At 42.2% G+C, this 27,010-nt stretch overlaps 1 protein-coding gene across 1 annotated transcript; it reads right to left on the reverse strand.

Annotated features, from left to right (window-relative positions):
- Window positions 1–15,894: 15,894 nt before the first annotated feature.
- LOC130294956 (olfactory receptor 6N2-like) lies at window positions 15,895–17,381 on the reverse strand. The gene is made up of 2 exons (XM_056545112.1): window positions 16,454–17,381; window positions 15,895–15,905 (listed from the first exon to the last, which is right to left on the reverse strand). The coding sequence occupies exons 1-2, from the start codon at window positions 17,379–17,381 to the stop codon at window positions 15,895–15,897; spliced, it is 939 nt and encodes a 312-aa protein (XP_056401087.1).
- Between the last annotated feature and the right edge of the window lie 9,629 nt (window positions 17,382–27,010).

Here is a 27,010-nt window from a genome sequence, read left to right on the forward strand (position 1 = left end):
GATGTCACAGCCAAACCCCCTCGTTATGTCGAGCCACGCCCCCTTCAGGGGAATAAGATATTAGATTACGGGGGACCTGTTGCTGGGGACACCGCGATTTCCGCTGTGGCACCCCTGTCATTCGGTGCACGGAGCAAACTCAGCTCCGTGCCGGATGACTGGCGATGCCAGCCACCACACCCCTCCCTTCACGTCTATGGAGGATGAGAAGAGAAGAAAAAAAGACCACACGAGGCGCTTAGTGAATTATCCCAGATATTAAAATAAAATAAACGAATAGTGTTGTGCTCACCTGGAGCGCAAATGATAAGCGCATGTAGCCCAAATAAAATGGGTGCAATAAATCCTGGAGGGGTTGCAAAAGCCGTGGGTTGGTGGTTTCGGGCTGGCGTCCGTCCACAATAGAGCCAGTTAGGAAGAGTAGCAACAAGTTTCCCCTTTAGGTGCAAAAGTTCTCCAGATGGAATCAGGCAGGATAATAAGTTTAAGTAAATATTTTATTTAAACCGATATTCCAAGAGAAGAGAAAGAAATCGGCAACTCACCATTTCAGCTGGTATGTTCTTCTTTATTGAAGCATACTCACATAAATATGACAAAGGGAGAGGGTGGTGGGGGGATAGTGATATGCGACCGAGCTCCTATTTCGCCCACTAAGTGTGCTTCCTCCGGCCATGCCAATCTGAGGAAGGGTGTATACCTGAAATTCGTCATTGGTTTAAATAAAATATTTACTTAAACTTATCCTCCTGCCTGATTCCATCTGGAGAACTTTTGCACCTAAAGGGGAAACTTTTTGCTATTGTTCCTAACGCCGTCTATGGGCGGAGGCGTGACGTCTATGTACTAGCCGTCTCGCCCCTTCCCATAGACATGGAGGGGGCGTGGTGTGATGTCACAAACCCGGAAGCTGCAAGCTTCTGTGTTCCGTCACTGCCAGCCTGTAGATCGCGGGGGTCCCCAGCAACGGGACCCCCGCAATCTAACATCTAAACCCCTATCCTTTGGATAGGGAATAAAATGTTTTCAGCGTAGTACCCCTTAAAAAAAAAAAAATTATATATAATCATTCATATATATACACACACACATATATATATATATATATATATATATATATATATATATATATATAGTCGTAGTAATATGCAGCACACCAAAATCCAGTGCAAGGTGCTTTTATTATTCCATGAAGTACAAAGCGACGTTTCGCCGGCCTCACGCCAGCATTCTCAATGCTGGCGTGAGGCCGGCGAAACGTCGCTTTGTACTTCATGGAATAATAAAAGCACCTTGCACTGGATTTTGGTGTGCTGCATATTACTACGACTATTATTAAGGAACCAGTGGACCGCGGCTCCAGCATGCGTGCACCCTACCTACATATCTTCTATTACCTTGATGTGCTGCTTATTTGGGGATTTTTTTATATATATATATATATATATATACACAGAGGTTACAAAAGAAAAATAGAGAGCATTTTACATTTTTCATTATATGATATTCAATATATATATAAATTCATATTCATAAATGCATTCACGTTTAAGTCTGTAAAACTCATATTTCTCCGCTCCCAAAATTCCATGTTAACAAACTATAGTTGTAGCCAACTGTTCAGGAGATCTAAATTGTACATGCCGAAAAAAAGGAATTTTTCCAGCAAATGTTTACAAACAGATCCTTTCATTAATAGTTCACTAGATCACAATTCCAGTGGATCAGAAATGAATATAACCTAATTGACTGAGCCCTAAAATATCTTAAAGCGTATCTGTCATACCACAGAAAAGAATAATGCTTCTATATGTTACTTACTAGGTCATGCAGATGCTTTATGTCTTTTTTAATGTGTCTAGATTCTGTATTTGGCTCGCAAATCCCTCTGTTCTGCTGCTCACTCATTCTGATATCCACTACTCATGAAGGGGTGTGTCCAAAGCAAGCACTGAGCCCGCCCTCACTCACCATGTATTTACTTCCTCCCTGAGTCTGCTGACTCTGCTCTTCATCCAATCACTGCAGGCTGCTCTGTAACCCCCTCATTTCTGTGTTCATGCTGCAGTCTGATAGGACAGGAGTGAGCACAGAGGAGTTCTAGCCACACCCTCACTTACTGGACTTTGTCCCAGCATGTGCTCTAGCTGGTACAAAGGTAATGCTACAGCTGAACAAGATGTTCTGGATGGTATGGGGACCCCTAGTGTTTTTTTTTGTTTTTTGTTTTTTAAAGCAGATACATTTTATGAAGTATATTAGAAAGGTTAATGTTTTGCCAAAATGTATAGCATATCAAAAGTTTTTGATCCTGACAGTGCCCGTTTTAACCTGTTAAGGACCCATGACGCACCGGTACGTCATGAGTCCGCTCCCATTCTATAACGCGTCATAGCGGGTCGTCATAGCGGTCGTAAGAGGCCGGGACCCGTGGCTAATAACGCGCGGCACTGATCGCGGTGCTGCGCGCTATTAACCGTTTAGACGCGGCATTCAAAGTTGAACGCCGCATCTAAAGTGAAAGTAAATCATTGCTGGTTAGCTCAGGGGGCTGTTCGGGATGTTTGCGGCGAAATTGCGGCATCCCGAACAGCTGTGACACAGCAGGAGGGTCCCTTACCTTGCCTCCTGGTGTCCGATCGCCATATGACTGCTCATTGCCTGAGATTCAGACATGGGCAGTCAAGCGGTAGAATCATTGATCAATGGTTTCCTATGAGAAATCATTGATCAATGTAAAAGATCAGTGTGGGGAGCTATAACACTGCAAAAAAAAGTGGAAAAAAAAAGTGAATAAAGATCATTTAACCCCTTCCCTAATAAAAGTTTGAACCCCCCCCCCCCTTTTCCCATTTAAAAAAAAATGTGTAAATAAAAATTGGACCAACAGAATAAAGAAAAGGTGTCATTTTTACCAAAAAATTTACTGTGTAGAAACGGAAGCCCCCAAAAGGTACAAAATGGCGGGGGTTTTTTTCAACTTTGTCTCACAATGATTTTTTTTTTTTCGTTTCGCCGTAGATTTTTGGGTAAATTGACTGACATCATTACAAAGTAGAATTGGTGGCACAAAAAAATAAGCCATCATATGGATTTTTAGGTGCAAAATTTAAAGGGTTATGATTTTTTAAAGGTAAGGAGAAAAAAAATGGAAAACCCCCGGGGTTAACATTTCTGGGTTTAAAGTCTCCTGATACACTCACTAACATCATGTAAGGTTATTGGAGGTTGCAGGTTTTATGGCCTATTAACCTCTTTTATTGACATCATGGGAAAAGGAAATCAGTGGCCCTCCTAAAGTCTATTTTGATCATACGCAAGTCTAAATAGGACCATAGGACCACTCACCATACGGTTCAAGAAGGAGACATCTTCTGTCGCCATGAGCCCCTTAGCATGGAAAAAAAGCCCCTGCTCCCAACCTGGCATGAAAAAGTTGGGTTGCTGTTTGCTTCTGCCCATGGTTATGTATGGAGGAGAGAGGAAGATGCTTATCAGCCAACCTTGAAACTTTAGGGTGGAAGCATCATGGTTGTTGGGGATGGATGGGGGGCTTTGCTATAAGAGGGGCTGGTGCACTTCACAAAATAAATGGCATTGAGAGGAAGGAAAATTATAAGGAAACCATCTTAAGATTTCATCCATTTAGTTAAATCTTAAAGGGGTATTCCGGGCAAAAACATTTTATCCCCTATCCAAAGGATAGGGGATAAGATGTCTGATCGCGGGGGACCCGCTGCTGAGACCGCCCGCGATCTCCCAGCAGCACCCGCATTCTATGTCACGTCACGTCACGCCACGCCCTCTCCTATAGACATGAATAGAGGGGGCGTGGCGTGACATCACGTCCCCAGTCCCGGAAACCTGGAGGTTTCCGAAACTGGAGATTCAGCACCCGGATAGAATGCGGGTGCTACAGGGAGATTGCGGGGGTCTCAGCAGCAGACCCCCCTGTGATCAGACATCTTATCCCCTATCCTTCGGATAGGGGATAAAATATTTTTGCCCGGAATACCCCTTTAAGTGCAAGTGAGGAAGCCATTGTGCCCCCCATATTTGGTTTTCTGCCTGTAACCACCCAATCCTCCCTTATTTTTTCTCTTTGCCAACTGCTATTGTTGTTGTACACACAGGCAGGGTCACACGGCTTACAACTGCTCCTCTGCTCTTAAAGGTATAAACACACATAAACAACATTTTACAGTGTATATGAGAGACATAATAAAACACATAATAAAGTGCTTGCACATTTGGCATACAGCAGACAGTCTCTCGGTGGGCCCAACACTTGTGCCGCAGGCATGACCGAGGAAAACTACCACCCACAGGACAGCCTTTGGTGCTGGGACACCACACAAGTGGATCTTCCTAATGAACTATGACCCCAAGCATACTTACAAAGTATGTGCAGAAGAGCCAAAGGACAACAAAGTAGGTAATGCAGAGGCCATCACAAAGACCAGGGGTCAAGTCCTGGGGAAAAAAAGCGTTGGAACTCAAGGGCAGGTCCTGCAGGACTCTTTAATGGGAACAGTGTTCCTGCTGTGGAAAAAGTGCAGGAACTCAATTCCCACACATTCCTGCCGGACTTCCGCCCTGACAAAGACTCCATGGGCAAAGGTGAAGAAATGTGTCAAAATTCCAGCAACTCATTATAAGAATCTTGGGGAAAGGCCCAAAACGCATGACCCAAAATTAGAAACAATGCTTCCAAATACTAACCAGGAATGTATGTAAAAGCCCGAGAGAGTGGGAACGTGATGAAAGAAATGAGATGAAAGAAAACATTGTATGTTATTATTTCACATTCCTAAGATATTGGTAGAGATCCAACGTGACGGAACATGAACCTGGATATAATGAAAAAATAAAGTCTTAATGTGTGTATGGCTGAGGTGAACGGAACGTGTGACAGGTAAGAAGTCACTTACAGATGTGCAGAAATAATGCAGAATGGAATTCTACAATACTTATATATAATGACTGTAACAATCATCACCGGGATTCAGCCATTTGGGATTTACAATGTGTTGGTGTCACTTAATGATTATCGAATAAAACATTTTCCGCTAGAGTATCTTCCCCGAGATATTTCCTGGAATCCCATTAGGAAAAAGATGTTAATAGTCTTATTAAAAATATACCTAGAATGATTTAAAGGGGTACTCTGCCAGAAAACATGTCTTATTACAGGGGTCCTGCCGCTGGGGGCCCCCTCTGGCCCGGAATATTGAAGGGTGGAGCTTCCTTGTTCGTAATGTTACGCCACACCCCCTCCATTCATGTCGCCATCACTCCTCCTCCCATAGACATGAATGGAGGAGTTGCGACGGCTGTAGTTGCCAGTCATCAGGAACGGAGTGGAGGTCGCTCTGTGCAGCGGATGACTGGGGTGCCGCAGCCAAGATCGCGGGGGTCCCCTGCGAATAGACATGATATCCCCTATCCTGTGCTCAGCCTGGTGAGTCTGTTCCTTCTATCAGGATTAAGAGAGCAATACTTTATACATTTCTTGCCTACCTTCACTGGGTGGGACCCTCTGCGCCTGGCTCAGGATGTCATGTAGGAAAGCAGCATAAGATAAAAAAGCAGGGACACTGGAGGAAATTGTGGAGCAGTTGTCGAGAGAATCCAGATTTTTTTTTAATCCTTTTCTGGTGCTGCTGGCTACATCTATATATACTATCTATCTATAAATATATATTTATGTATATATATCTATATCTAAAGATAATATATACAGTCATGGCCATAAATGGTCATTTGCCTTTAAGATAAGAAGCCAAATATTAGTGGTTGGATTGATTTGGTCGAGAAAATTCAGAAATATGAGTTTTTTTTTTTTAACTCAGCTGTTTAAAAAGGGGCTACATAATTATTCCAAATGATGGTGTAAATGGTCAATATAATATGAGGATAGAGTTTTTTTTTTTTGCTCCCTAAACTGGTTGGGTATCGGGGGTGAATTTATGGGGTAGAAAAATATTAGAAAATGTACCTTATGTTGGTTGACTTTTTTTTATGTCTTAATATTGCAGTTTTTTTTTTATTGTGAGTATATTTTAAAATTATTTCTTGTAATAGTATATAAACAGGAGAATACAGCAGCACACTGCTAGCACAAAGATACAGATAAAACATAAAATGTTATACAGCTATAGTGCAAAAAATTAAAAATTAAAAAGTGAGGTACTTAGCTCACAATTTGGCGGCCAAATAGTTTGGACCATCCCACCACGGTAAGGTGACCTCATTGGGAAGGACCCTACACTGTGAATATGCCTCTGTGAAATCAGTTTAACAGGCATTGCAAGGTCTGAGACGTCCAGCACCTTATACACACCTAATAGAGGTGGGACGGGTGCAGGAGCCACTCCCCCATATGTATAACACAAACAAAGATAAGTTGGCCAGCACTACTGATACCAAAACTACTGCATGGACGTGCGTGCACCTATATGCCAGTTCCATGCAGTAGTTTTGGTATCAGTAGTGCTAGCCAACTTATCTTTATATATATATATATATATATATATATATATATATAAAGAGAGAGAGAGAGAGTAGTTAGGAGTAGCCGTATTAGTCCAGTGATGCAAAATGCTAAATCATCTGTAGTTGCAGTATCTTGTAATACCTTTTTTATTGGACTAACAAGTAGAGACAAGCTTTCAGGATTCCTCCCTTTATCAAGTCATAAGCATTTCTGGGCTCACAAGGGGAAAACACACATTATATCTCACAAAATATAATTGTATAGCTATAGGACGATAGATACAGATAAGGATGGGGGGGGGCTGGAGAGAAGAGGTGAGAATGGTGATTATGCTGGACAGAGGAGAAAGGACAATTTTACTACAGAACCATAGACTGAAGATAAGACTTAGACAGGGGAGGGGGAGCAGGGGTGTAATGGTGTTAGAGCAGGGAGAGGGAAGACAGTTTAGCAAAGGTTATAGGAAATTTTGATAATGGGATAAGAAGCTTAAATCCACATTAAGTCCTCTGTTCTTGGAGTCATAAAGAACTATCATTTTGGCTTCAAATGTCTTTCTTTCCTGGGTGTTCTTGAAGTTTCCTTTCAGGATCTTGATTTTGAGGTCCTGTAGGGAGTGACCTGTTTGGGTGAAATGGTGTCCAACTGGGGTGCAATAGTCCTTTTCTCTATGGTTGTTGATGAACGATCTGTGGAGGTTCATCCTTTTATTGAGTGGCTGACTGGTCTCACCAATGTAACCTCCCAGGTCACACTTGGTGCATTGTATCATGTAGACTACACTCTCTGTGGTGCAGGAGTATTGTCCCTTGATGTTGTATGTCTTGTTGTTGTGGGAGGCCTCAGAATTTGTGCAGATGTGTTGACAGAGTTTACAGCGCGGTTTGGTGCAGGGTTTGGTCCCATTGTCTGTATCTGATGTGTCTGTGGGTAGTTTCCTATTGACCAGCTTTTGTTTTAAGTTGGGTGGTTGTCTGAAGGCCAAGATGGGTGGGTCAGGAAAGATTTGCTTTAACTCCTCATTTTCTGCTAGTATTGGCTGCAGGTCCTTGATGATTTTGCATATTTCCTCAAGGGTGGGATTGTATGTGGTTACCAGTGGTATGCGTGATGAGGTTTGTTTCTCTCTGTATTGCAGCAGGTGTTCACGTGGTGTTTGAAGAGCAGAGTGGATTTTCTTATGGATGGTCCTTGGTTTGTAACCTTTTTGTTTAAATTTCTCAGCCAGTGTTTGTAGATGTGTGTCTCTGTCATCAGGGTTGGAGCAGATGCGGTGGTACCTGATGGCTTGGCTGTATATGATGCCTTTTTTGGTGTGCGACGGATGGGAACTTGAATTGTGTAGATAGCTGGATCGGTCTGTGGGTTTTCTGTATACAGATGTCTGTATTGTGTCCTTGTTTATAGTTACAGTGGTGTCCAGAAAGTTTACACTTTCTGTAGAGAAGTCCATTTTGAGTTTGATGGATGGATTAAATGTGTTGAAGGCATCATGAAATTGTTTGAGTTTATCCTCTCCTTCACTCCAAACAATGAAAATATCATCAATGTATCTGTAGTATCTGTAGGGTTTGTGAATTTGGGTATTCAGGAATCGCTCTTCAAGGTCAGCCATGAACAGATTGGCATATTGTGGTGCCATCTTGGTCCCCATAGCAGTTCCCATCATCTGTAGGTATGAATTCTATAAGTTTGGTGATGATCTGAGGGCTGTATTTCTGGTTGTGGGTCTGGGAGGAGAGGGACAGTGAGCAGGCCTCAATTCCATCTCTGTGTGGGATGTTACTATACAGAGATTCTACATCCATTGTTACCAATATGGAGTTGGCAGGCAAGTTCGTAATCTGACTCATATATATAAATATATATATATATATATATATATATATATATATATAGCAAAGACGAAACACAGCAGCACTCCGGAAGTAATGATGAATGGTAGCTTTATTATCGCCAAAGAATGTACAGCGAAGGCCACGTGAGGTGGCCGAAAAGTCGCTGTACGTTCTTTGGTCATAATAAAGCCACCATTCACCATTACTTCCAGAGTGCTGCTGTGTTTCGTCTTTGCTGTATCCAGAGGGGCCTAGGACCAGGGTTCAACCACAGCCTGCACCCCCTACTTGATTCTGAGTGCTGCTCCACCTGCCAGCTTTATATATTTATTAATGCCTTTCTCTGGTCACAGGAGCAGTATACATTTTTATTTTACTTGTTCAGTGTCAGTTGTGTGAATAAATGTCATGAACTGTGCAGTGAGATCACAGATGCTGGTTAGTGTTGAGCGGCATAGGCCATATTCGAATTCGTGAATATTCGCGAATATATGGACGAATATACGTCATATATTCGCGAATATTCGCATATTCGTTATATTCTGGTTTTATTTTCGCATATGCGAATATTCGCGTATGCGAAAATTAACATATGTGAATATTGACATATACAAAATTAGCATATGCAAAAATTTGCATACGCGAAAATTAGCATATGCGAATTTTCGCACCCCAGTCTCACACAGTAGTATTACAGCCTTCTTTACACCACACAAGCTGGAAGCAGAGAGGGCTGATCACTGTGATGTGTACTGTGAAAAAAAAACAAAAAAACGAATATTCGTAATTACGAATATATAGCGCTATATTCGCGAAATTCGCGAATATGCGATATTCGCGAATAATATTCGAATTGCGAATATTCGCGAGCAACACTAATGCTGGTGTCATGTTTGGCAATAGTTTCACACTATGACTTCGAGCATATGGCTTATTTCAGGTTCATTTAGGGACATGATTACAGCAGAAGGTAAACTTGTATCTCTATTCTACGCCTTATCCGTGGTAATTGACCTCCGTAGAATCCTATGATTTAATTCACATTGAAGTTACACATGAGATTACCCCTATCCGCTTGGATCATCAACAAATCGATGATGGCTTTTCTCTGTTCGTACAGTCGGTCCAACATACGGAGGGTGGAATTTCCAACATGTGGAAATTTCGCAAATCAGACTATGTTGGGGGATACCGTTCTGACGCTGCAGCTCAAGGACGGTGTGCTTTGCGATGCACGAGTGGCTGAAGTGCATGCAAAGTTTGTTTCCCATTGTTAAGATGTCTTGCAGATGGGGGGAACACTTCAGGAACTGCTTGACAACCAGATTTAACATGTGTGCCATGCAGGGCTCATGGCTCAGGCTTCCTTGACGCAGCGAAGACAAGATGTTCTTCACGATGTCGGTCACCATGGTTCCCATTTCCAGTTTTCGTGGAGTAAGCCATGATTCGATTTCTTGATGAATGACTCTTAGCAGTTTCTCCTCTGTGTGACTCCTTTCGCCAAGGCAAACCATGTGAAGAACAGCGTGTCACCGCCGTGCCCTGCACGCATGGTATGCTGAAGGGGCACTGAGATTTGTCCGTGCAGTGGAGGCTGAAGCGGCGGGACCTGTCCAAGTTGCTGTTTTTGCTGTGCAGGAACCACATTCACCCAGTGGGCAGTAAAGGACATGTATGGTCCCTGACTGTAGTTACAGCTCCACACGTCGGCACTGCCATGCACTTTGGTACACACCGACAGGCTCAAGGACTGGCCACTGTTTGTTCCCCAAAATTGTGCAGGGCTGGTACTTCCCTTTTCGCAAAGAAATGACGACTTGGGACTCTCCACCTCGGCTCGGCACAAGACTCAGTTCTCTGAAAGGAGCAGAGTACACAACTTGAAAAGGGAGGGACTGCAGCACCAGCAACTTGGACAGGAGCACATTCAACTTCTGTGCCATTGGATGAGTGGATGCATACTGTTGTCTCTTGGACATGGCTTCGCTGATGGATTGCTGGTGGAATGACTGACTCGAAGTAGGAGGAGCAAGATCATCTGGTGCAACAGAAGATGGGTATGACAGACAGCTCCCTTCGGCTGAGGTGGTGGATCCTTGGCTGGCCGAAACAGGGAGCGGCGTGCCACTGGGTGATGCAGCAGACTGGACACCGCATCGGAGCCGCGGTTCTCCCAGGCCGCTTTATGGGGACGCTGCATGTGTTGACGCAGGGCTGTGGTGCTAACATTGGGACCCTGACCACGCTTCACCTTCTGCCGACACATCTTGCTTGGGGCCAGGTTAACATCCTCTGGATGCTTGATGAAAAACTGCCACACGGCCGAGTAGCTGATTTTCACCCAACAGTCCGCAGTGATTGACTGGTACTGCCACCATCTCCAGTGAACCCCTGTCCCACTGCTCCCGGGAAGGTAGGCTGAGCAAAGCAGGTGGTCTGCCCTGGGGACATTTGGCTCCAGACTTCCCACTTCTGCCACCATTCTAACTGTCAACCATGCTACCACACTGCTGTCTCAGCTGCTGCCTCATGGGCAATCTGCAACCCTCTTCTCCTGATGATGATGAAGCCTTTCAGAGTAACTAGGCCCTTATGACTTTAACAGGAACAAAATCATACACCACGTAGGTGTACGTACAGTATACACTTATGAGAGAAGGAAAATACGCTCCACTACGCTTAAAACTGTATTAGACTACAGAAACAAGTATGTCGCTTTGGCTGGCCTTTCACAGTAACTAGGCCCAAATTATTTTAACAGGAAAAATATGAAGGACACCACGTAGGTGTACGTACAGTTTACACTCATGAGAGGAGGACTATGCGCTCCACTACGCTTAAAACTATATTAGACTACAGAAACAAGTGTGTAGCTTTGGCTGGCCGTTCACAGTAACTAGGCCCAAATGAGTTTAACAGGAAAATATATAAAGGACACAACGTATGTGTACGTACAGTTTACACTTATTAGAGGAGGGCTATACACTCCGCTACAAACTGTATTAGACTACAGAAACAAGTGTGTAGCTTTGGCTGGCCTTTCACAGTAAGTAGGCCCAAATTAGTTTGACAGGAAAAAAAATGTACACCATCTATGTAAGCACAGGTTACACTGATGAGAGGACAATACGTTACGCAACCTGTATTAAGCACTGAAATCAGGTGACTATGGCTTTTCATGCTCACCCTTACTGGCCTGTTAGATTTAGAGTTGTAGTACACACTAGTTATGCAGCACAGAGTCGCTGTGTAGTACAGCCCAGTACAGTATTATTTTGCACTAATAGCAGGTGACAATGGCTTTTAGTGCTCAGCCTAACTGGCCCCTATAAGCTTTAGAGTTGTTGTACACCCCTCTGCAGCAGTACAGAGTCGCTGTGTAGTACACCCAAAAGTATACTTTTTCTCTCTCCCTTCCCTGTCAGTGCTTTTCTGTAGTGATTTGGACTTATGGTGAATTGCTGCTGTGAAGATGTTTTTCTGTGCAACACACACACTGCTCTCTCTGACATAAAACGCTGGAATGGCTGGCTGCAACATGGCTGCAGATTATATAGGGCTGTGACATCACAGGGCTGGCTGTCTGCTGATAGGCTGCATGTGATTCAGGGTCATCCCACCTCCCCAGAGTTCCTTGCCCCATGTCCTCACACGTGGATCCGCCATTTTAGATGCCCTGGAGCCTGAACTGCACTAAATTGAGTTTAATGAAGCGATTTGTTTCATCGAATCATCGTAATGAATAGTGTTGTTCGCGAATATTCGCAATTCCAATATTATTCGCGAATATCGCATATTCGCGAATTCGCGAATATAGCGCTATATATTCGTAATTACGAATATTCGTATTTTTTTTTATTTTTTTTTTCACAGTACACATCACAGTGATCACCCCTCTCTGCTTCCAGCTTGTGTGGTGTAAAGAAGGCTCTAATACTACTGTGTGAGACTGGCGTGCGAAAATTCGCGTATGCGAAAATTTGCATATGCTAATTTTCGCATATGCGAATATTCGCATATACGAATTTTGTATATGCTAATTTTCACATATGATAATTTTCGCATACGCGTATTTTCGCATATGCGAAATTAAAACGAGGATATAACGAATATGCGAATATTCGCGAATATATGACGAATATTCATCCATATATTCGCGAATATTCGCGAATTCGAATATGGCCTATGCCGCTCAACACTAGTAACGAATTTGGATTCGTCAGATTCGAATCGCTCATCCCTATTCCCCACGATGCTGCAACTAAGTTTCAGGGTCTTGGCAATCTTCTTATAGCCTTGGCCATTTTTATGTAGAGCAACAATTCCTTTTTTCAGTTCCTCAGAGATTTCTTTGCCATGAGGTGCCATGCTGAACTTCTAGTGTCCAGTATTAGAGAGGGTAGGGGTGATAATGCTAAATTAAAGACCCCTGTTCCCCATTCACACCTAAGACCTTGTAACACTAATGAGTAACATGATACCTGGGAGGAAATTGGCGAATTGGGACGATTTGGACATTTCCACTTAGTGGTGTACTCACTTTTGCAACAAAGGTTTAGACAATAATGGCTGTGTGTTCAGTTATAAATTCCAGGTATCTAAACATTTTATTTTGTCTTTTTAGAACAGTTTAACCCCCCCCCCCCCAGCACTTAGCCATACATAAAATGTTACCATAACCATAGACAATTTCAACTTAAAGATTAGCAAAATTCTAGTCATTTTACATTATAAAGAACTACTTTATTTACATTACACATCTACATTACAAAAATGGGGAATGGGGGGGATATCAACCTGTGTTGGTGTCTGTCAAATAGACAGGTTTTTAAGTGTAGTCCTTGGGTGCTCAGTGCAGCAGAATCCCATTGAAATGATGAATGCCATTGAATGCTGCAGTGGAAGCTCTGTGTGTAATGCCAATGAGGAATTCCACATGGAAATTCTGACATGTGAACATAGCCTTACAAAGGGTTCCAATCTGAGGTGCTGGCCATTTGTGTTTTTTGAGGCTGGCTACTCAGATGAACTTATCTTCTTCAATTTATGGTCTTCTTTTCCTGGTGTAGTCCTCATTAGAGCCAATTTCATCATAGTGTTTGGTAGTTTTCATGACTGTTCTTGAGGATCCTATCAAAGTTCTTGAAATTTTTCAGATTGACCATCATGTTTTTAACTCATTAAAGACACATGACGTACCGCTACATCATGTGTCCCGGTCCTGTGATATAACGCGGGGTTACACGGTAACCCCCCCCCATCATCTCGCGGCCAGCCCGGCATCATAGTGAAGCCGGGACCCGCCGCTAATAGCGTGCGGCACCGATCGCGGTGCCGCGCGTTATTAACCCTTTAGCCGTGCGCTCAAAGCTGAGCCGCGCAGCTAAAAACTAAAGTGAAAGTGCCCGGCTAGCTCAGGGAGCTGTTCGGGATCGCCACGGTATAATCGCCACGGTATAATCGCGGCATCCAGAACAGCTGTACTACAGGAGGAAGGTCTCTTACCTTCCTTCCTGCTGTCCGATCGCTGATTGAATGCTTCAAGCCTGAGATCCAGGCTTGAGCAATCCATCACCGATTTCACTGATTGTTGCCATGCAATGGCAAGGCAGCAGTCTGTGAATGAAATCAGCCATTGCAAGCTGATAGGCCTCTATGGCACCTATCAGCTTGCAAAAAAAAAGTGTAATAAAAAAGTTAACCCTTTCAGGTATTCCCTTCTGAATTAAAAGTTTGAATCACCCGGCATTTCCTAGTAACAAAATAAAACAGTGTAAATAAAAATAAAAATACACATATGTGGTATCACCGCGTGCGGAAATGTCCCATTTATAAAAATATACCACTTTTTAAACCGCACGTTCAATGGCCTAACGTGCAAAAAATGGTACCGCTAAAAACTTCAGATCACGGCGCAAAAAATGAGCCCTCATAGCGCCCTGAACACAGAAAAATAAAAAAGTTATAGGGGTCAGAAGATGACCATTTTAAACGTATACATTTTCCTGCATGTATTCATGATTTTTTTCTGAAGTGACACAAAATCAAACCTATATAAGTAGGGTATCATTTTAACCGTATGGACCTACAGAATAAAGATAAGGTGTCATTTCTGCCGAAAAATTTACTACGTAAAAACAGAAGCCCCCAAAACTTACAAAATAGTGTTTTTTCATCAATTTTGTCGCACATTGATTTTTTTTCCTGTTTCACCATAGATTTTTGGGTAAAATGACTAATGTCATTACAAAGTAGAATTAGTGACGCAAAAAATAAGTCATCATATGGAATTTTAGGTGAAAATTTTAAAGAGTTATGATTTTTTTAAAGTTAAGGAGGAAAAATTGAAAATGAAAAAACGGAAAAAGCCCCGGTCCTTAAGGGGTTAAAGGGGTACTCCGGCACTAAGACATCTTATCCCCTATCTAAAGGATAGGGGATAAGATGCCTGATCGCGGGTGTCCCACCGCTGGGGACCCCCGTGATCTTGCACGCAGCACCCCGTTAGAATCAGTACCCGGAGCACTTTGCTCCGGGTCTGATTACTGGCGATCACGGGGGCCGGAGCACTGTGACATCAGGGAGCTTGCATTCAGGGGGCAAGGCAGTGATCGCCATTAATCAGACCCGATGCGACCGTGCTCCGGGGACTGATTCTAAAGGGGTGCTGCGTGCAAGATCACGGGGGGACCCCCTTGATCAGGAATCTTATCCCCTATCCTTTGGAAAGGGGATAAGATGTCTAGCGTCGGAGTAGCCCTTTAATGGGCACTGTCAGATACAATAACTTTTTATATGTTATAAAAGCATACAAGAAATATGTTTTACAATTGCTTTCATCAGAAAATTTTCAGTATTTCATACTGAAAAAGCCAGTTAAAAAACTGGCCATACGGGTCCCCTGCCTCCTTGGACACATACCAGTCCTGCAGTGTCCAGTGGTCATAGACATGTTAAGGACACCATGAGTGATTGACAGGGCTGCAGGTCCAGGGCCAACTGTGAGTCAGAGCAGAGTGAGAAGAAGAGAGGGACATGCCCCATGGACAGAAACCTCACTGAGAAAATGTTAGAAAGTAAATAAAAGGTAATTCTGAGAGAAATATAGGTCATAGACACACACAAATAAGGTGTACATGATATAACAGGGTTTTTTTTTCTGAGGGGGGGGGTGGGAGACTGTCAGGTATGCTTCAAAGTAATAATGGACTCCCATCTCTCTTTACTTGAGCGGTTCTTACCATAATATAGATTAAACTACAGTTGAATAGAGCTAAACACTGTATGGAACTGAAGACCGATCCTACCTCTGAACAACATAATTGATGGTCTGAAACACATCATGAAGGCAACAAATTCCACAAATTAACCCTTGACAAGGCATACAGGACCTATTTGCTGAAAACCATTTTACATGACTACCTCATGAATCTGATTAGGGGAATCGAAGAGTGTGTAAAGCTGTCAACAAAGCTATGAAATCTAAAATATATTTTTATTTAACACTTTTTTTGTTTACTACTTAGTTTCATGTGTTCCTTTATAGTATGCATGTTCTCAACATGAATCTATAATATAAATTTAAAAAAATAAAATAATATATATGTAATGGAAAGTGTGCCCAAACATTTGACTGGCATTGTAAATATATTCGATCACTGCGGTATAAATACTTTTAATCAGAGCGGAAGGGCCACTGAATGTTGCCATAGAGGATGATGGGAAGGCATTGAGTATGGTGGCATCTCCTACTCAGGAAGTTTTGGACCTGATTCCAGAAGGTCGAGTCATCTGTAGATATTTTAGTTATTTTTAGAAATTATTAATTTATTTTTCAGCTAAAATAGTTTAAAGGGGTACTCCGCCCCTAGACATCTTATCCCTTATCCAAAGGATAGGAGATAAGATGTCTGATTGTGGGGGGTTTCGCCACTGGGGACCCGTGATCTCCGTGCTACATCCGGCGTTTGTTTAGAGCGTCCACCCCACATCACCAGTCATCCAGCACGAAGTGAAGTTCGCTCCATGCACCGGATGTCTGGAGTGCCACAACCAAGATCAGACATCTTATCCCCTATCCTTTGGGGCCCCTGCGATCAGACATGTCCTCTGGGGCGGAGTACCCCTTTAATGATCTTCTTCCTCAATATCTCTCTTATCTCAAAATTCCTCAGGCTATAGATGATTGGATTACACATTGGTGTTAAAACTGAGTAGATGACGGCCATCACACGATCATAGTTCACCGAATTATTGCTAGTCAATCTGACATACATAAAACCTACACTGCCGAAGAAAAGCAGAACAACAGTGAGGTGGGCACCACAGGTAGAGAAAGCCTTTCTCCTGCCTTCCGATGTCTTTATTTTCAAAACAGCAGAAATTATTTTGATGTAGGACATGATAATGCATATGAAGGCCAAGAAGAGAAGGAAGGAGTTGATGGAGAAGTCAACGGTGACGTTGAGTGATGTGTCAGAACATGCCAGGTTCATCAGCGGAGTGAAGTCACAGAAGATATGTTCAATCGTCTTTGAACCACAAAAGGAAAGCTGAGACAACAAGATGATCTGAGTCAACGGCCCAAACAAACCTACAATCCAACAACATGCGGCCAACTGAAAACAGTTACTATAAGTCATTATGGATGGGTATCTTAATGGGTTGCATATGGCCAAGTAGCGATCGTAGGCCATGGCTGTTAGAAGATAAGTTTCCGTTATACCCAAACAATGAAGAAAGTAGATTTGGAGAAGACATCCAACATATGAAATTGTCTTATTATTCAGCAAGTTTAACAACATCTTCGGCACAGTGACTCCTGTGTACCAGATTTCCAGGAAGGAAAGTATTGCAACAAAAATGTAGAGAGGAACATGGAGGTGATGATGAGTGCAGATAAGGGTGATAACTAGAACGTTACCACTAAGAATGAAGCCATAAATAATACTCAGAAGGGCGAAAAACAAGCCCTGAACTCCATGGAGGTCAGGGAAGCCTAGGATAATGAATTGTGTCTCTAGGGATCGATTAAAAGCGGACATTGTTCTTCTGGAAATATAAAATAAAATGTGAAAACAATTATATTGTAATTATAACTGTATGTAGGCCTAAAACTAAAATGTTGATAAAATAAATAAAAAAATGAAGTGCAAATATGAAATATAATATATTTCGCAAATTAGGCAATAAAAAGAGTTCTCTATATGGCTGTCCAAGGATTGCTTTTTGTTTTGTTTTGTGTTAACCCCTTCCCGCTATAGAAAGTATACACTCATCCTATCTACGTGTACGTTCCCTTAATTGGATATAGGCATGTATCCTTTCTTGCGTTGAAGCCAGGATCCACCGGCAGTGTTAACCGCATAGATGCCTAGTCACTATTGACCACGGCATTTATAGTATTCACAGGGGAGGGGCTACCCCTGTCCCCCATTGACAACACTGCTATGTGACCGCAGGGTCCTGATGGTGGTTGTGGCAGCAGGAGGCCAGCTGATGTGGCGTTACCACTGACAGGAATACAGCACGTGCGTAATTCCATCTAAAGAGTGAACAGTTTAATTCTTTTGGCAGATCTGTTTCAGTGGCAGAATTCTCCACTGCTGAAAATCCGTAGTGTGAATGGGTTTGACGATGATCCATTCACACCAGTGTTAAGGTTCACACAGCGGAATTCCCAAGCGCAATTCAATGCACAGGTAAAAATAAAAAAATATAAAAAATAAAATGTTTTTCAATAAATTAAGTATGAAAAAACAAACAAATTAATTCCCCTTTGCCAATAAAGACAGCCCTATATCATCACAAAAAACAAAACAAAGCCTAAACAAAATAGGTAATGCCATGTTTGTAACATTGCTCATTTTGGTCCAAAAAGTAGAATCAAAATTATCAAAAAAGGTAGCATGTATGGCAAAAAAAAGGTACCAATAAAAAACACACAGCTTGACCCACAAAAGTTTTTCACAAAAAACGCTACATGGGGCTTGGTCATGGTACTCTGCTGCTAGACATCTTATCTCCTACCCAAAGGATAGGGGATAAGATGTCTGATCACGGGGGTCCCGCTGCTGGGGCCCCCCCGTGATCTCCTGCAGCACCCGGCGTTCTAAGGCTTCTTTCACACTACAATATTACTCCATTTTAAAGATCAGTTGGAAGTTCCATCTGAAAATCAGCTGTAAAACGGCAGTTTCAAAATCCTACGCGTCCGTTAGAAAATTCCATTATAGTATATGGGATTTTTCTAATAGCCGTTTTAACCTGTTATAGTTCGTTATTAATAACAGACGTTATTTTGTGACGGAAGATAGTAACAGGAGAAATAGTTACTAAAATAGTTTGAAAAAAAAAATCCTAAATTAGTACAATGAATTGGATTAGTCAATAAAGTTAAGTTCTATGAAAAGTGCAGAAGTATGGGCTAAAAAAATGGATATAAAAATGTATCAAAAACCTGCAATAAGTGGCCAAACTGAGATGTGTTTTTTTTCCCTACCAGACTGGGGGGGTTGGGGGGGGGGGTAATATAAGGGTAGAAGATGTTGGAGTGTTTTATATATATGTAATATGTCTTGTTGGAAAAAAAAAATCTTTGTGATGTCACGCCACGCCCCCTCCATCCATGTCTATGACAGAGGGGAGGTAGGGTGATGTTATTACGGGGCATGGTCGTGACGACACGAGGGGGCATGGTCGTGGCATCATAATCACAGCCTACGGCTCTGAGCGTTCTAAACAAAATGTTCAGAACGCTGGTGCACCGGAGTACCCGTTTAATGGTAAAAACAGGTGGCATCCTTAACCTCTTGGGGAAGCAGGGCGTATGCATATGCACTGCATCCCCAATCCTTAAGGACGCAAGGCGTACCTGTATGCCCCTGGTCCCATTTACCGTGTTTAAACTGTTCTCACCAGCAGAGAACGGGTTAAACCCGGTTGGTCCTGGTTGCTACGGGCAGCCAGGACCCACGGCTAATGCCAGGCACGGCCGATCTGGCCGATGCCTGGCATTAACCCTTTAGACGCCGCAATCAATGTTACACTGATCAGTGTATGCAATCAGAAGATTGCATGTTTTAGCCCCCTATGGGGGCAAAAAAAAAAAGTGTAAACATTTTTTTAAAGAAAAGTTCATTAACCCCTTCCCTATTAAAAGTTGAAATCACCCCCCTTTTCCCATTTTTTAAATAAAATAATGAAATATAGAATAAAAATTATCATATATGGTACCGCTGTGTAAATGTCCGAACTATTAAAATATAAGGTTAGCTAAACCACATGGTCGATGGCGTACACGTAAAAAAAATACCAAATTTCCAAAATTGTGCATTTTTGGTCACTTCATATACCATAAAAATATTAATAAAAAGCGATCAAAAAGTTCCATCAAAACAAAAATGGTACCGATAAAAACTAAAGATGATGGCGCAAAAATGAGCCCTCATACCACCCAGAACGTACATGGAAAAATTTTAAAAAAAACTTATAGGGGTTAGAAGATGACAATTTTAAACATACAAATTTTGGTGCATGTAGTTTATATATTTTTTTTAAGTATTAAAATAAAACCTACATAAATTGGTTATCCTTGTAACCGTATGGACCTACAGAATAAAGATAAGGTGTAATGTTTACCAAATATTACACTATGTAGAAACGGGAGCCCCCAAAAGCTACAAAATGGCATATTTTTTTTTAATTTCATCCCAGAAATAATTTTATTTTTTGGTTTCTATAAATATTATTTTATTCTAAAATAAGTGATGTCATTGCAAAGTACAATTGGTGATGCAAAAAACAAGCCCTTATATGGGTCTGTAGGTGCAAAATTGAAAGCGCTATGATTTTTAAAAAGGAAGGAGGAAAAAGCGAAAATGCTAAAATGAAAATTTGCTGAGTGCCTAAGGGGTTAAGGAGATAATGTAACAATATATGTAAATACATTCAAATATTGTCACATTTACAGTTGATTTACAGATGAAAGATAATTTGTATACATATTATAAATAAAAAATCATAATAAATTGTACGGGACTATAACTTGACTCCATCAAATAACCACACATCCCATTTCGCCAAGTCAGGGAGCAGGTACAAACATATTGGACTTTTATTTTTCCTCAGATTTTTGGACCCTCATAAATAGACACAACACAACTTTTGAAGAAAGAAAATATAACACAGGGGGATCCACTGGCGTGCACTGTGTTTTATTTTGCGCACTGACATGCACTAAAGTTATTTTGTGCTATTTTTATGTTGTCTGCTTCGGCTTTATCAGTTTTCGTGCTGGGACCTTGCAGGCCGACTGGTTTAGGATGAACTGAATTTATCATTTGTGCAAAATTTATTTTTATACAGATGTACTCCAATGACCAGCTGGCATAGGAACGTGTGTGAGCTTTTCACCCTTTTTGCACTATCCATGGGCGTTGTAGAGTTGTTATTTGGAACAGCTGGGGGCGGTAGTTAAAGGGGTACTCCACTGAAAACATCTTATCCCATATCCAAAGTATAGGGAATAAGATATTAGATCGCAGGGGTCCTGTTGCTGGGGACCCCGCATTTCCGCTGTGACACCCGTCATTCGGTGCAGGGAGCAAACTCAGTTCCGTGCCTGATGACTGGCGATGCCAGCCGTTTTGCCCCCTCCCATAGACAAGAATGGAGGGGGCATGGCGTGCCAGCCTGTAGATTCATAGTGATGGGACCCCCGCGATCTAACATCTAAACCCCTATCTTTTGGATAGGGGATACGATGTTTTCAGCGGAGTACCCCTTAAAAAAATAAAAAATTATATATATATTTTTTTTTTTCATTCATATACACACATATATATATATATATATATATATATATATACATATATAACAGAGGTTTCAAAAGAAAAATAGAGATCATTTAGATTTTTTATTAAATTGCCAATGTCTTGTAAACTACCGTATATACTCGAGTATAAGCCGACCCGAGTATAAGCCGAGACCCCTAATTTCAACCCAAAATCCCAGGAAAAGTTATTGACTCGAGTATAAGCCTAGGGTGGGAAATACATCATCTCCCCCTGTCATCATCCAGACCCGTCATTAACATCCTCATCATCATCACCGCCTGTCATCATCCAGACCCTCATCATCATCCCCTTGTCATCATCCCACACATCCCCCCTTCATCATCCCCTTGTCATCATCCCACACATCCCCCCTTCATCATCCCCTTGTCATCATCCCACACATCCCCCCTTCATCATCCCCTTCTCATCATCCCACACATCCCCCCTTCATCATCCCCTTGTAATCATCCCACACACCCTCCTTCATCATCCCACACACCCCCCTTCATCATCCCACCCCCCTTCATCATCCCACCCCCCCCCTTCATCATCCTCTTGTCATCATCCCACCCCCCCCCCCCTTCATCATCCTCTTCTCATCATTCGCCCTCAGTGGTCTTCAACCTGCGGACCTCCAGAGGTTTCAAAACTACAGCTCCCAGCAAGCCCGGGCAGCCATCGGCTGTCCGGGCTTGCTGGGAGTTGTAGTTTTGAAACCTCCGGAGGTCCGCAGGTTGAAGACCACTGCGGCCTTCGACATCATCCAGCCCCCTCTCACCCCCTTTAGTTCTGAGTACTCACCTCCGCTCGGCGCTGGTCCGGTCCTGCAGGGCTGTCCGGTGAGGAGGTGGTCCCGTGGGATAGTGGTTCCGGGCTGCTATCTTCACCGGGGGCGCCTCTTCTCCGCGCTTCTGGCCCGGAATAGAGGCGTTGCCTTGACAATGACGCAGAAGTACGTTGGCAATGAACGCACCTCTGCGTCGTTGTCAAGGCAACGTGACTATTCTGAGGCCGGGCCCGAAGCGCTTAGAAGAGGCCTCCCCGGTGAAGATAGCAGCCTGGAACCACTATCCCACCGGACGACCTCCTCTCCGGACAGCCCTGCAGGACCGGACCAGCGCCGAGCGGAGGTGAGTACTGTACAGAACTAAAGGGGGGTGAGAGGGGGCTGGATGATGTCGAAGGCCGTAGTGGTCTTCAACCTGCGGACCTCCGGAGGTTTCAAAACTACAACTCCCAGCAAGCCCGGACAGCCGATGGCTGCCCGGGCTTGCTGGGAGTTGTAGTTTTGAAACCTCTGGAGGTCCGCAGGTTGAAGACTACTGCGGGTGGGGGAGTTCACCCGAGTATAAGCCGAGGGGGGTGTTTTCAGCACGAAAAATCGTGCTGAAAAACTCGGCTTATACTCGAGTATATACGGTATATCTAAATTCCTATTTCTAAATGCATTCAGGTTCAAGTCCGTAAAACTCATTTCTCCGCTCCCAAAATTCCATGTTAACAAACTATAGTTGTAGCCAACTGTTCAGGAGAACTAAATTGTACATGCCGAAAAAGGAATTTTTCCAGCAAATGTTTACAAACAGATCCTTTCATTAATAGTTCACTAGATCACAATTCCAGTGGATCAGAAATGAACATAATCTAATTGACTGAGCCCTGAAATCTCTTAATGCAAGATCGGTAAGGCTTCAGGGTAGACGCCGGCTCCACGAGGCGCAGGATAAACTCAAGGAAGAGAAGGAAAGATCAAAGGTAGTTTAATCCCAAATAGCAATGCGTTTCACTGCATGTTTGCAGCTTAAACTGCCTGATGAAGCCGCAAACCTGCAGTGAAACGCGTTGTATCTTGGGATTAAACTACCTTTGATCTTACCTTGTCTTCCCTGAGTTCATCCTATGCCTCGTGGAGCCGGCGTCTACCCTGAAGCCTTACCGATCTCATTACCATTCAGCCGGAGGTCAGCGGATAGCTCGGTTACCTATGTGCCTACCATTGTTGTGTATGTTGGTACACATCTATTTGGGGTGAGCGGCTTTCATGCCTTTGTCATTTTACCTAATTATATCTCTTATCACACCAAGGAGCGCTCTTCTTTCACTTATAGACTGAAATATCTTTAAGTGTACCTGTCATATCACAGAAATATAAACACTTCTATATGTTACTCACTAGGTCATGCAGATGTTTTACATGTCTTTCTAATGTGTCTAGCTTCTGTATTTGGCTCACAAATCCCTCTGTTCTGCTTCTCACTCATTCTGACATCCACTGCTCAGGAAGGGGCGTGTCCGAAGCAAGTACTGAGTCCGCCTTCACTCACCATGCATTCACTTCCTTCCTGAGTCTGCTCTTCATCCAATCACTGCAGGCTGCTCTGTAACACCCTTCTTTTTGTGTTCATGCTGCAGTCTGATAGGACAGGAGTGAGCACAAAGGAGTGCTAGTCACACCCTCACTTACTGGACTTTCTCCCAGCCTGTGCTTTAGCTGTGACAAAAGTAATGCTACAGCTGCACAAGATTATGTTCTGGATGTACTAGTGGTCTTTTATATTATATATATATATATATATATATATATATATATATATATATATATATATATATATATATCCCATGATTTCTATAAAAAGCAGATACATTTTATAAAGTATATTAGAAAGATTAATGTTTTGCCAAGATGTACAGCATATAAAATGTTTTTGATTCCGACAGTGCCCATTTTAAAATCCCTGGATTTAAAAGCTCCTGATACACTCACTAACATCATGTAAGGTTATTGGAGGTGGCAGGTTTTATGGCCTATTAACCTCTTTTATTGACATCATGGGAAAAGGAAATCAGTGGCCATCCTAAAGTCTGTTGTGATCATACGCAAGTCTAAATAGGACCATAGGACCACTCACCTTCATACGGTTCAAGAAGTAGACATCTTCTGTCTCCTTGAGCCCCTTAGCATGGAAAAAAGCCCCAGCTTCGAACCTGGCATGAAAAAGTTGGGTTGCTGTTTGCTTCAGCCAATGGTTATGTATGGAGGAGAGAGGAAGATGCTTATCAGCCAACATTGAAACTCTGGGGTGGAAGCATCATGGTTGTTGGGGATGGATGGGGGGGGGGGGGGGTTGTTGGGGATGGATGGGGGGGGGCTTTGCTGTAAGAGGGGCTGGTGCACGTAACAAAATAAATGGCATTGAGAGGAAGGAAAATTATAAGGAAATCATCTCAAAATTTCATCCATTTAGTTAAATCTTAAAGGCGTACTCCCATGGAAAACTTTTTTTTTTTTTTTTTAAACAACTGGTGCCAGAAAGATAAAAAGATTTGTAAATTACTTCTATTAAAAAAATATGAATTCTTCCAGTACTTATTAGCTGCTGAATACTTCAGAGGAAATGGTTTTCTTTTTGGAACACAGAGCTCTCTGCTGACATCATGACCACAGTGCTCTCTGCTGACATCTCTGTCCATTTTAGGAACTGTTCAGAGCAGCATATGTTTGCTATGGGGATTTTCTCCTGTTCTGTGCAGTTCTTAAAGGGGTACTTCGGTGAAAACTTTTTTTCTTTTAAATCAACTGGTGGCAGAAAGTTAAACATATTTGTAAATTACTTCCATTAAAAAATCTTAATCCTTCCATTACTTATTAGCTGCTGAATGCTACAGAGGAAATTCCCTTCTTTTTGGAACACTGATGACATCACGAGCACAGTGCTCTCTGCTGACATCTCTGTCCATTTTAGCAACCATGCATAGCAGATGTATGCTAAGGGCAGCATGGTGGCTCAGTGGTTAGCACTGCTGCCTTGCAGTGCTGGGGACTCTGGTTCAAATCCCACTAAGGACAACAATAAATGAAAAGTATTATTATTATAATAACGTCAGCAGAGAGAACTGTGCTCGTGATGTCACCAGAGAGCATTCCAAAAAGAAAATAATTTCCTCTGTAGTATTCAGCAGCTAATAAGTACAGGAAGGATTAAGTATTTTTAATAGAAGTAATTTACAAATATGTGTAACTTTCTGCCACCAGTTGATTTAAAAGAAAAAAGGTTTTCACTGGAGTACCCCTTTAAAATGGACAGAGATGTCAGCAGAGAGCACTGTGGTCATGATGTCAGCAGAGAGCTCTGTGTTCCAAAAGGAAAACCATTTTCTCTGTAGTATTCAGCAGCTAATAAGTACTGGAAGGATTAAGATTTTTTAATAGAAGTAATTTACAAATCTGTTTAACTTTCTGGCACCAGTTGATTTAAAAAAAAAAAAAAAAAGTTTTCCACTGGAGTAAATGCAAATGAGGATGTTATTGTGCCCCCCATATTTGGTTTTCTGCCTGTAACTGCCCAATTCTCCCTTTTTTATCTCTTTGCCAACTGTTATTGTTGTTGTACACACAGGCAGGGTCACAGGGCTTACACTGCTCCTCTGCTCTTAAAGGTATAAACACACATAAATAACATTTTACAGTGTATATGAGAGACATAATAAAACACATAATAAAGTGCTTGCACATTTGACATACAGCAGACAGTCTCTCGGTGGGCCCAACACTTGTGCCGCAGGCATGTCCGAGGAGATCCGCCACCCACAGGACAGCCTTTGGTGCTGGGACACCACACAAGTGGATCTTCCTAATGAACTATGACCCCAATCATACTTACAATGTATGTGCAGAAGAGCCAAAGGACAACAAAGTAGGTAATGCAGAGGCCATCACAAAGACCAGGGGTCAAGTCCTGGGGAAAAAAAAGTGTGGGAACTCAAGGGCAAGTCCTGCAGGACTCTTTTTAATGGGAACAGTGTTCCTGCTGTGGAAAAAGAGCAGGAACTCAATTTCCATGCATTCCTGCCGGACTTCTGCCCTGACAAAGACTCCATGGGCAAAGGTGAAGAAATGTGTCAAAATTCCAGCAACTCATTATAAGAATCTTGGGGAAAGGCCCAAAACGCGTGACCCAAAATTAGAAACAATGCTACCAAATACTAATCAGGAATGTATGTAAAAGCCCGAGAGAGTGGGAACGTGATGAAAGAAATGAGAGATAAAAGAAAACATTGTATGTTATTATTTCACATTCCTAAGATATTGGTAGAGATCCAACGTGACGGAACATGAACATGGATACAATGGGAAAAAAATTAAGTCTTAATGTGTGTATGGCTGAGGTGAACGGAACGTGTGACAGGTAAGAAGTCACTTACAGATGTGCAGAAATAATGCAGAATGGAATTCTACAATACTTATATATAATGACTGTAACAATCATCACCAGGATTCAGCCATTTGGGATTTACATTGTGTTGGTGTCACTTAATGATCATCGAATAAAACATTTTCCTCTAGAGTATCTTCCCCGAGATATTTCCTGGAATCCCATTAGGAAAAAGATGTTAATAGTCTTATTAAAAATATACCTAGAATGACTTAACCCCTTAGAGGACCAGGCCAATTTTCACTGTAGGACCAGAGCGTTTTTTGCACATCTGACCACTGTCACTTCAAACATTAATAACTCTGGGATGCTTTTACCCTTCATTCTGATTCCGAGATAGTGGTAAAATTTTTGTCGATCCTTGTATCATTTCTTGGTGAAAAATTCCAATATTTGATGAAAAAATTTAAAATTTTGCATTTTTCTAACTTTGAAGCTCTCTGCTTATAAGGAAAATAGACATTCCAAATAAATTATATATTGATTCACATGTACAATGGGGGAGATTTATCAAAGGATTTAGACTTGTTTTTCTTGTCTAAATTTGTCGCACAGAAAGTCGCAGTCTAAATATGTGCGACTTTTCTGCGACTTTTGCTGTAGAGGATTTTTAGAACATGATGC

This window comes from Hyla sarda, chromosome 11, assembly GCF_029499605.1.
Source record: "Hyla sarda isolate aHylSar1 chromosome 11, aHylSar1.hap1, whole genome shotgun sequence".
In the NCBI taxonomy this organism is placed as follows: domain Eukaryota; kingdom Metazoa; phylum Chordata; class Amphibia; order Anura; family Hylidae; genus Hyla; species Hyla sarda.

Excerpts from the sequence above, each read along its gene's own strand:
- LOC130294956 (XM_056545112.1), bottom strand. The coding sequence starts at position 17,381 with ATGTCCGCTTTTAATCGATCCCTAGAGACACAATTCATTATCCTAGGC.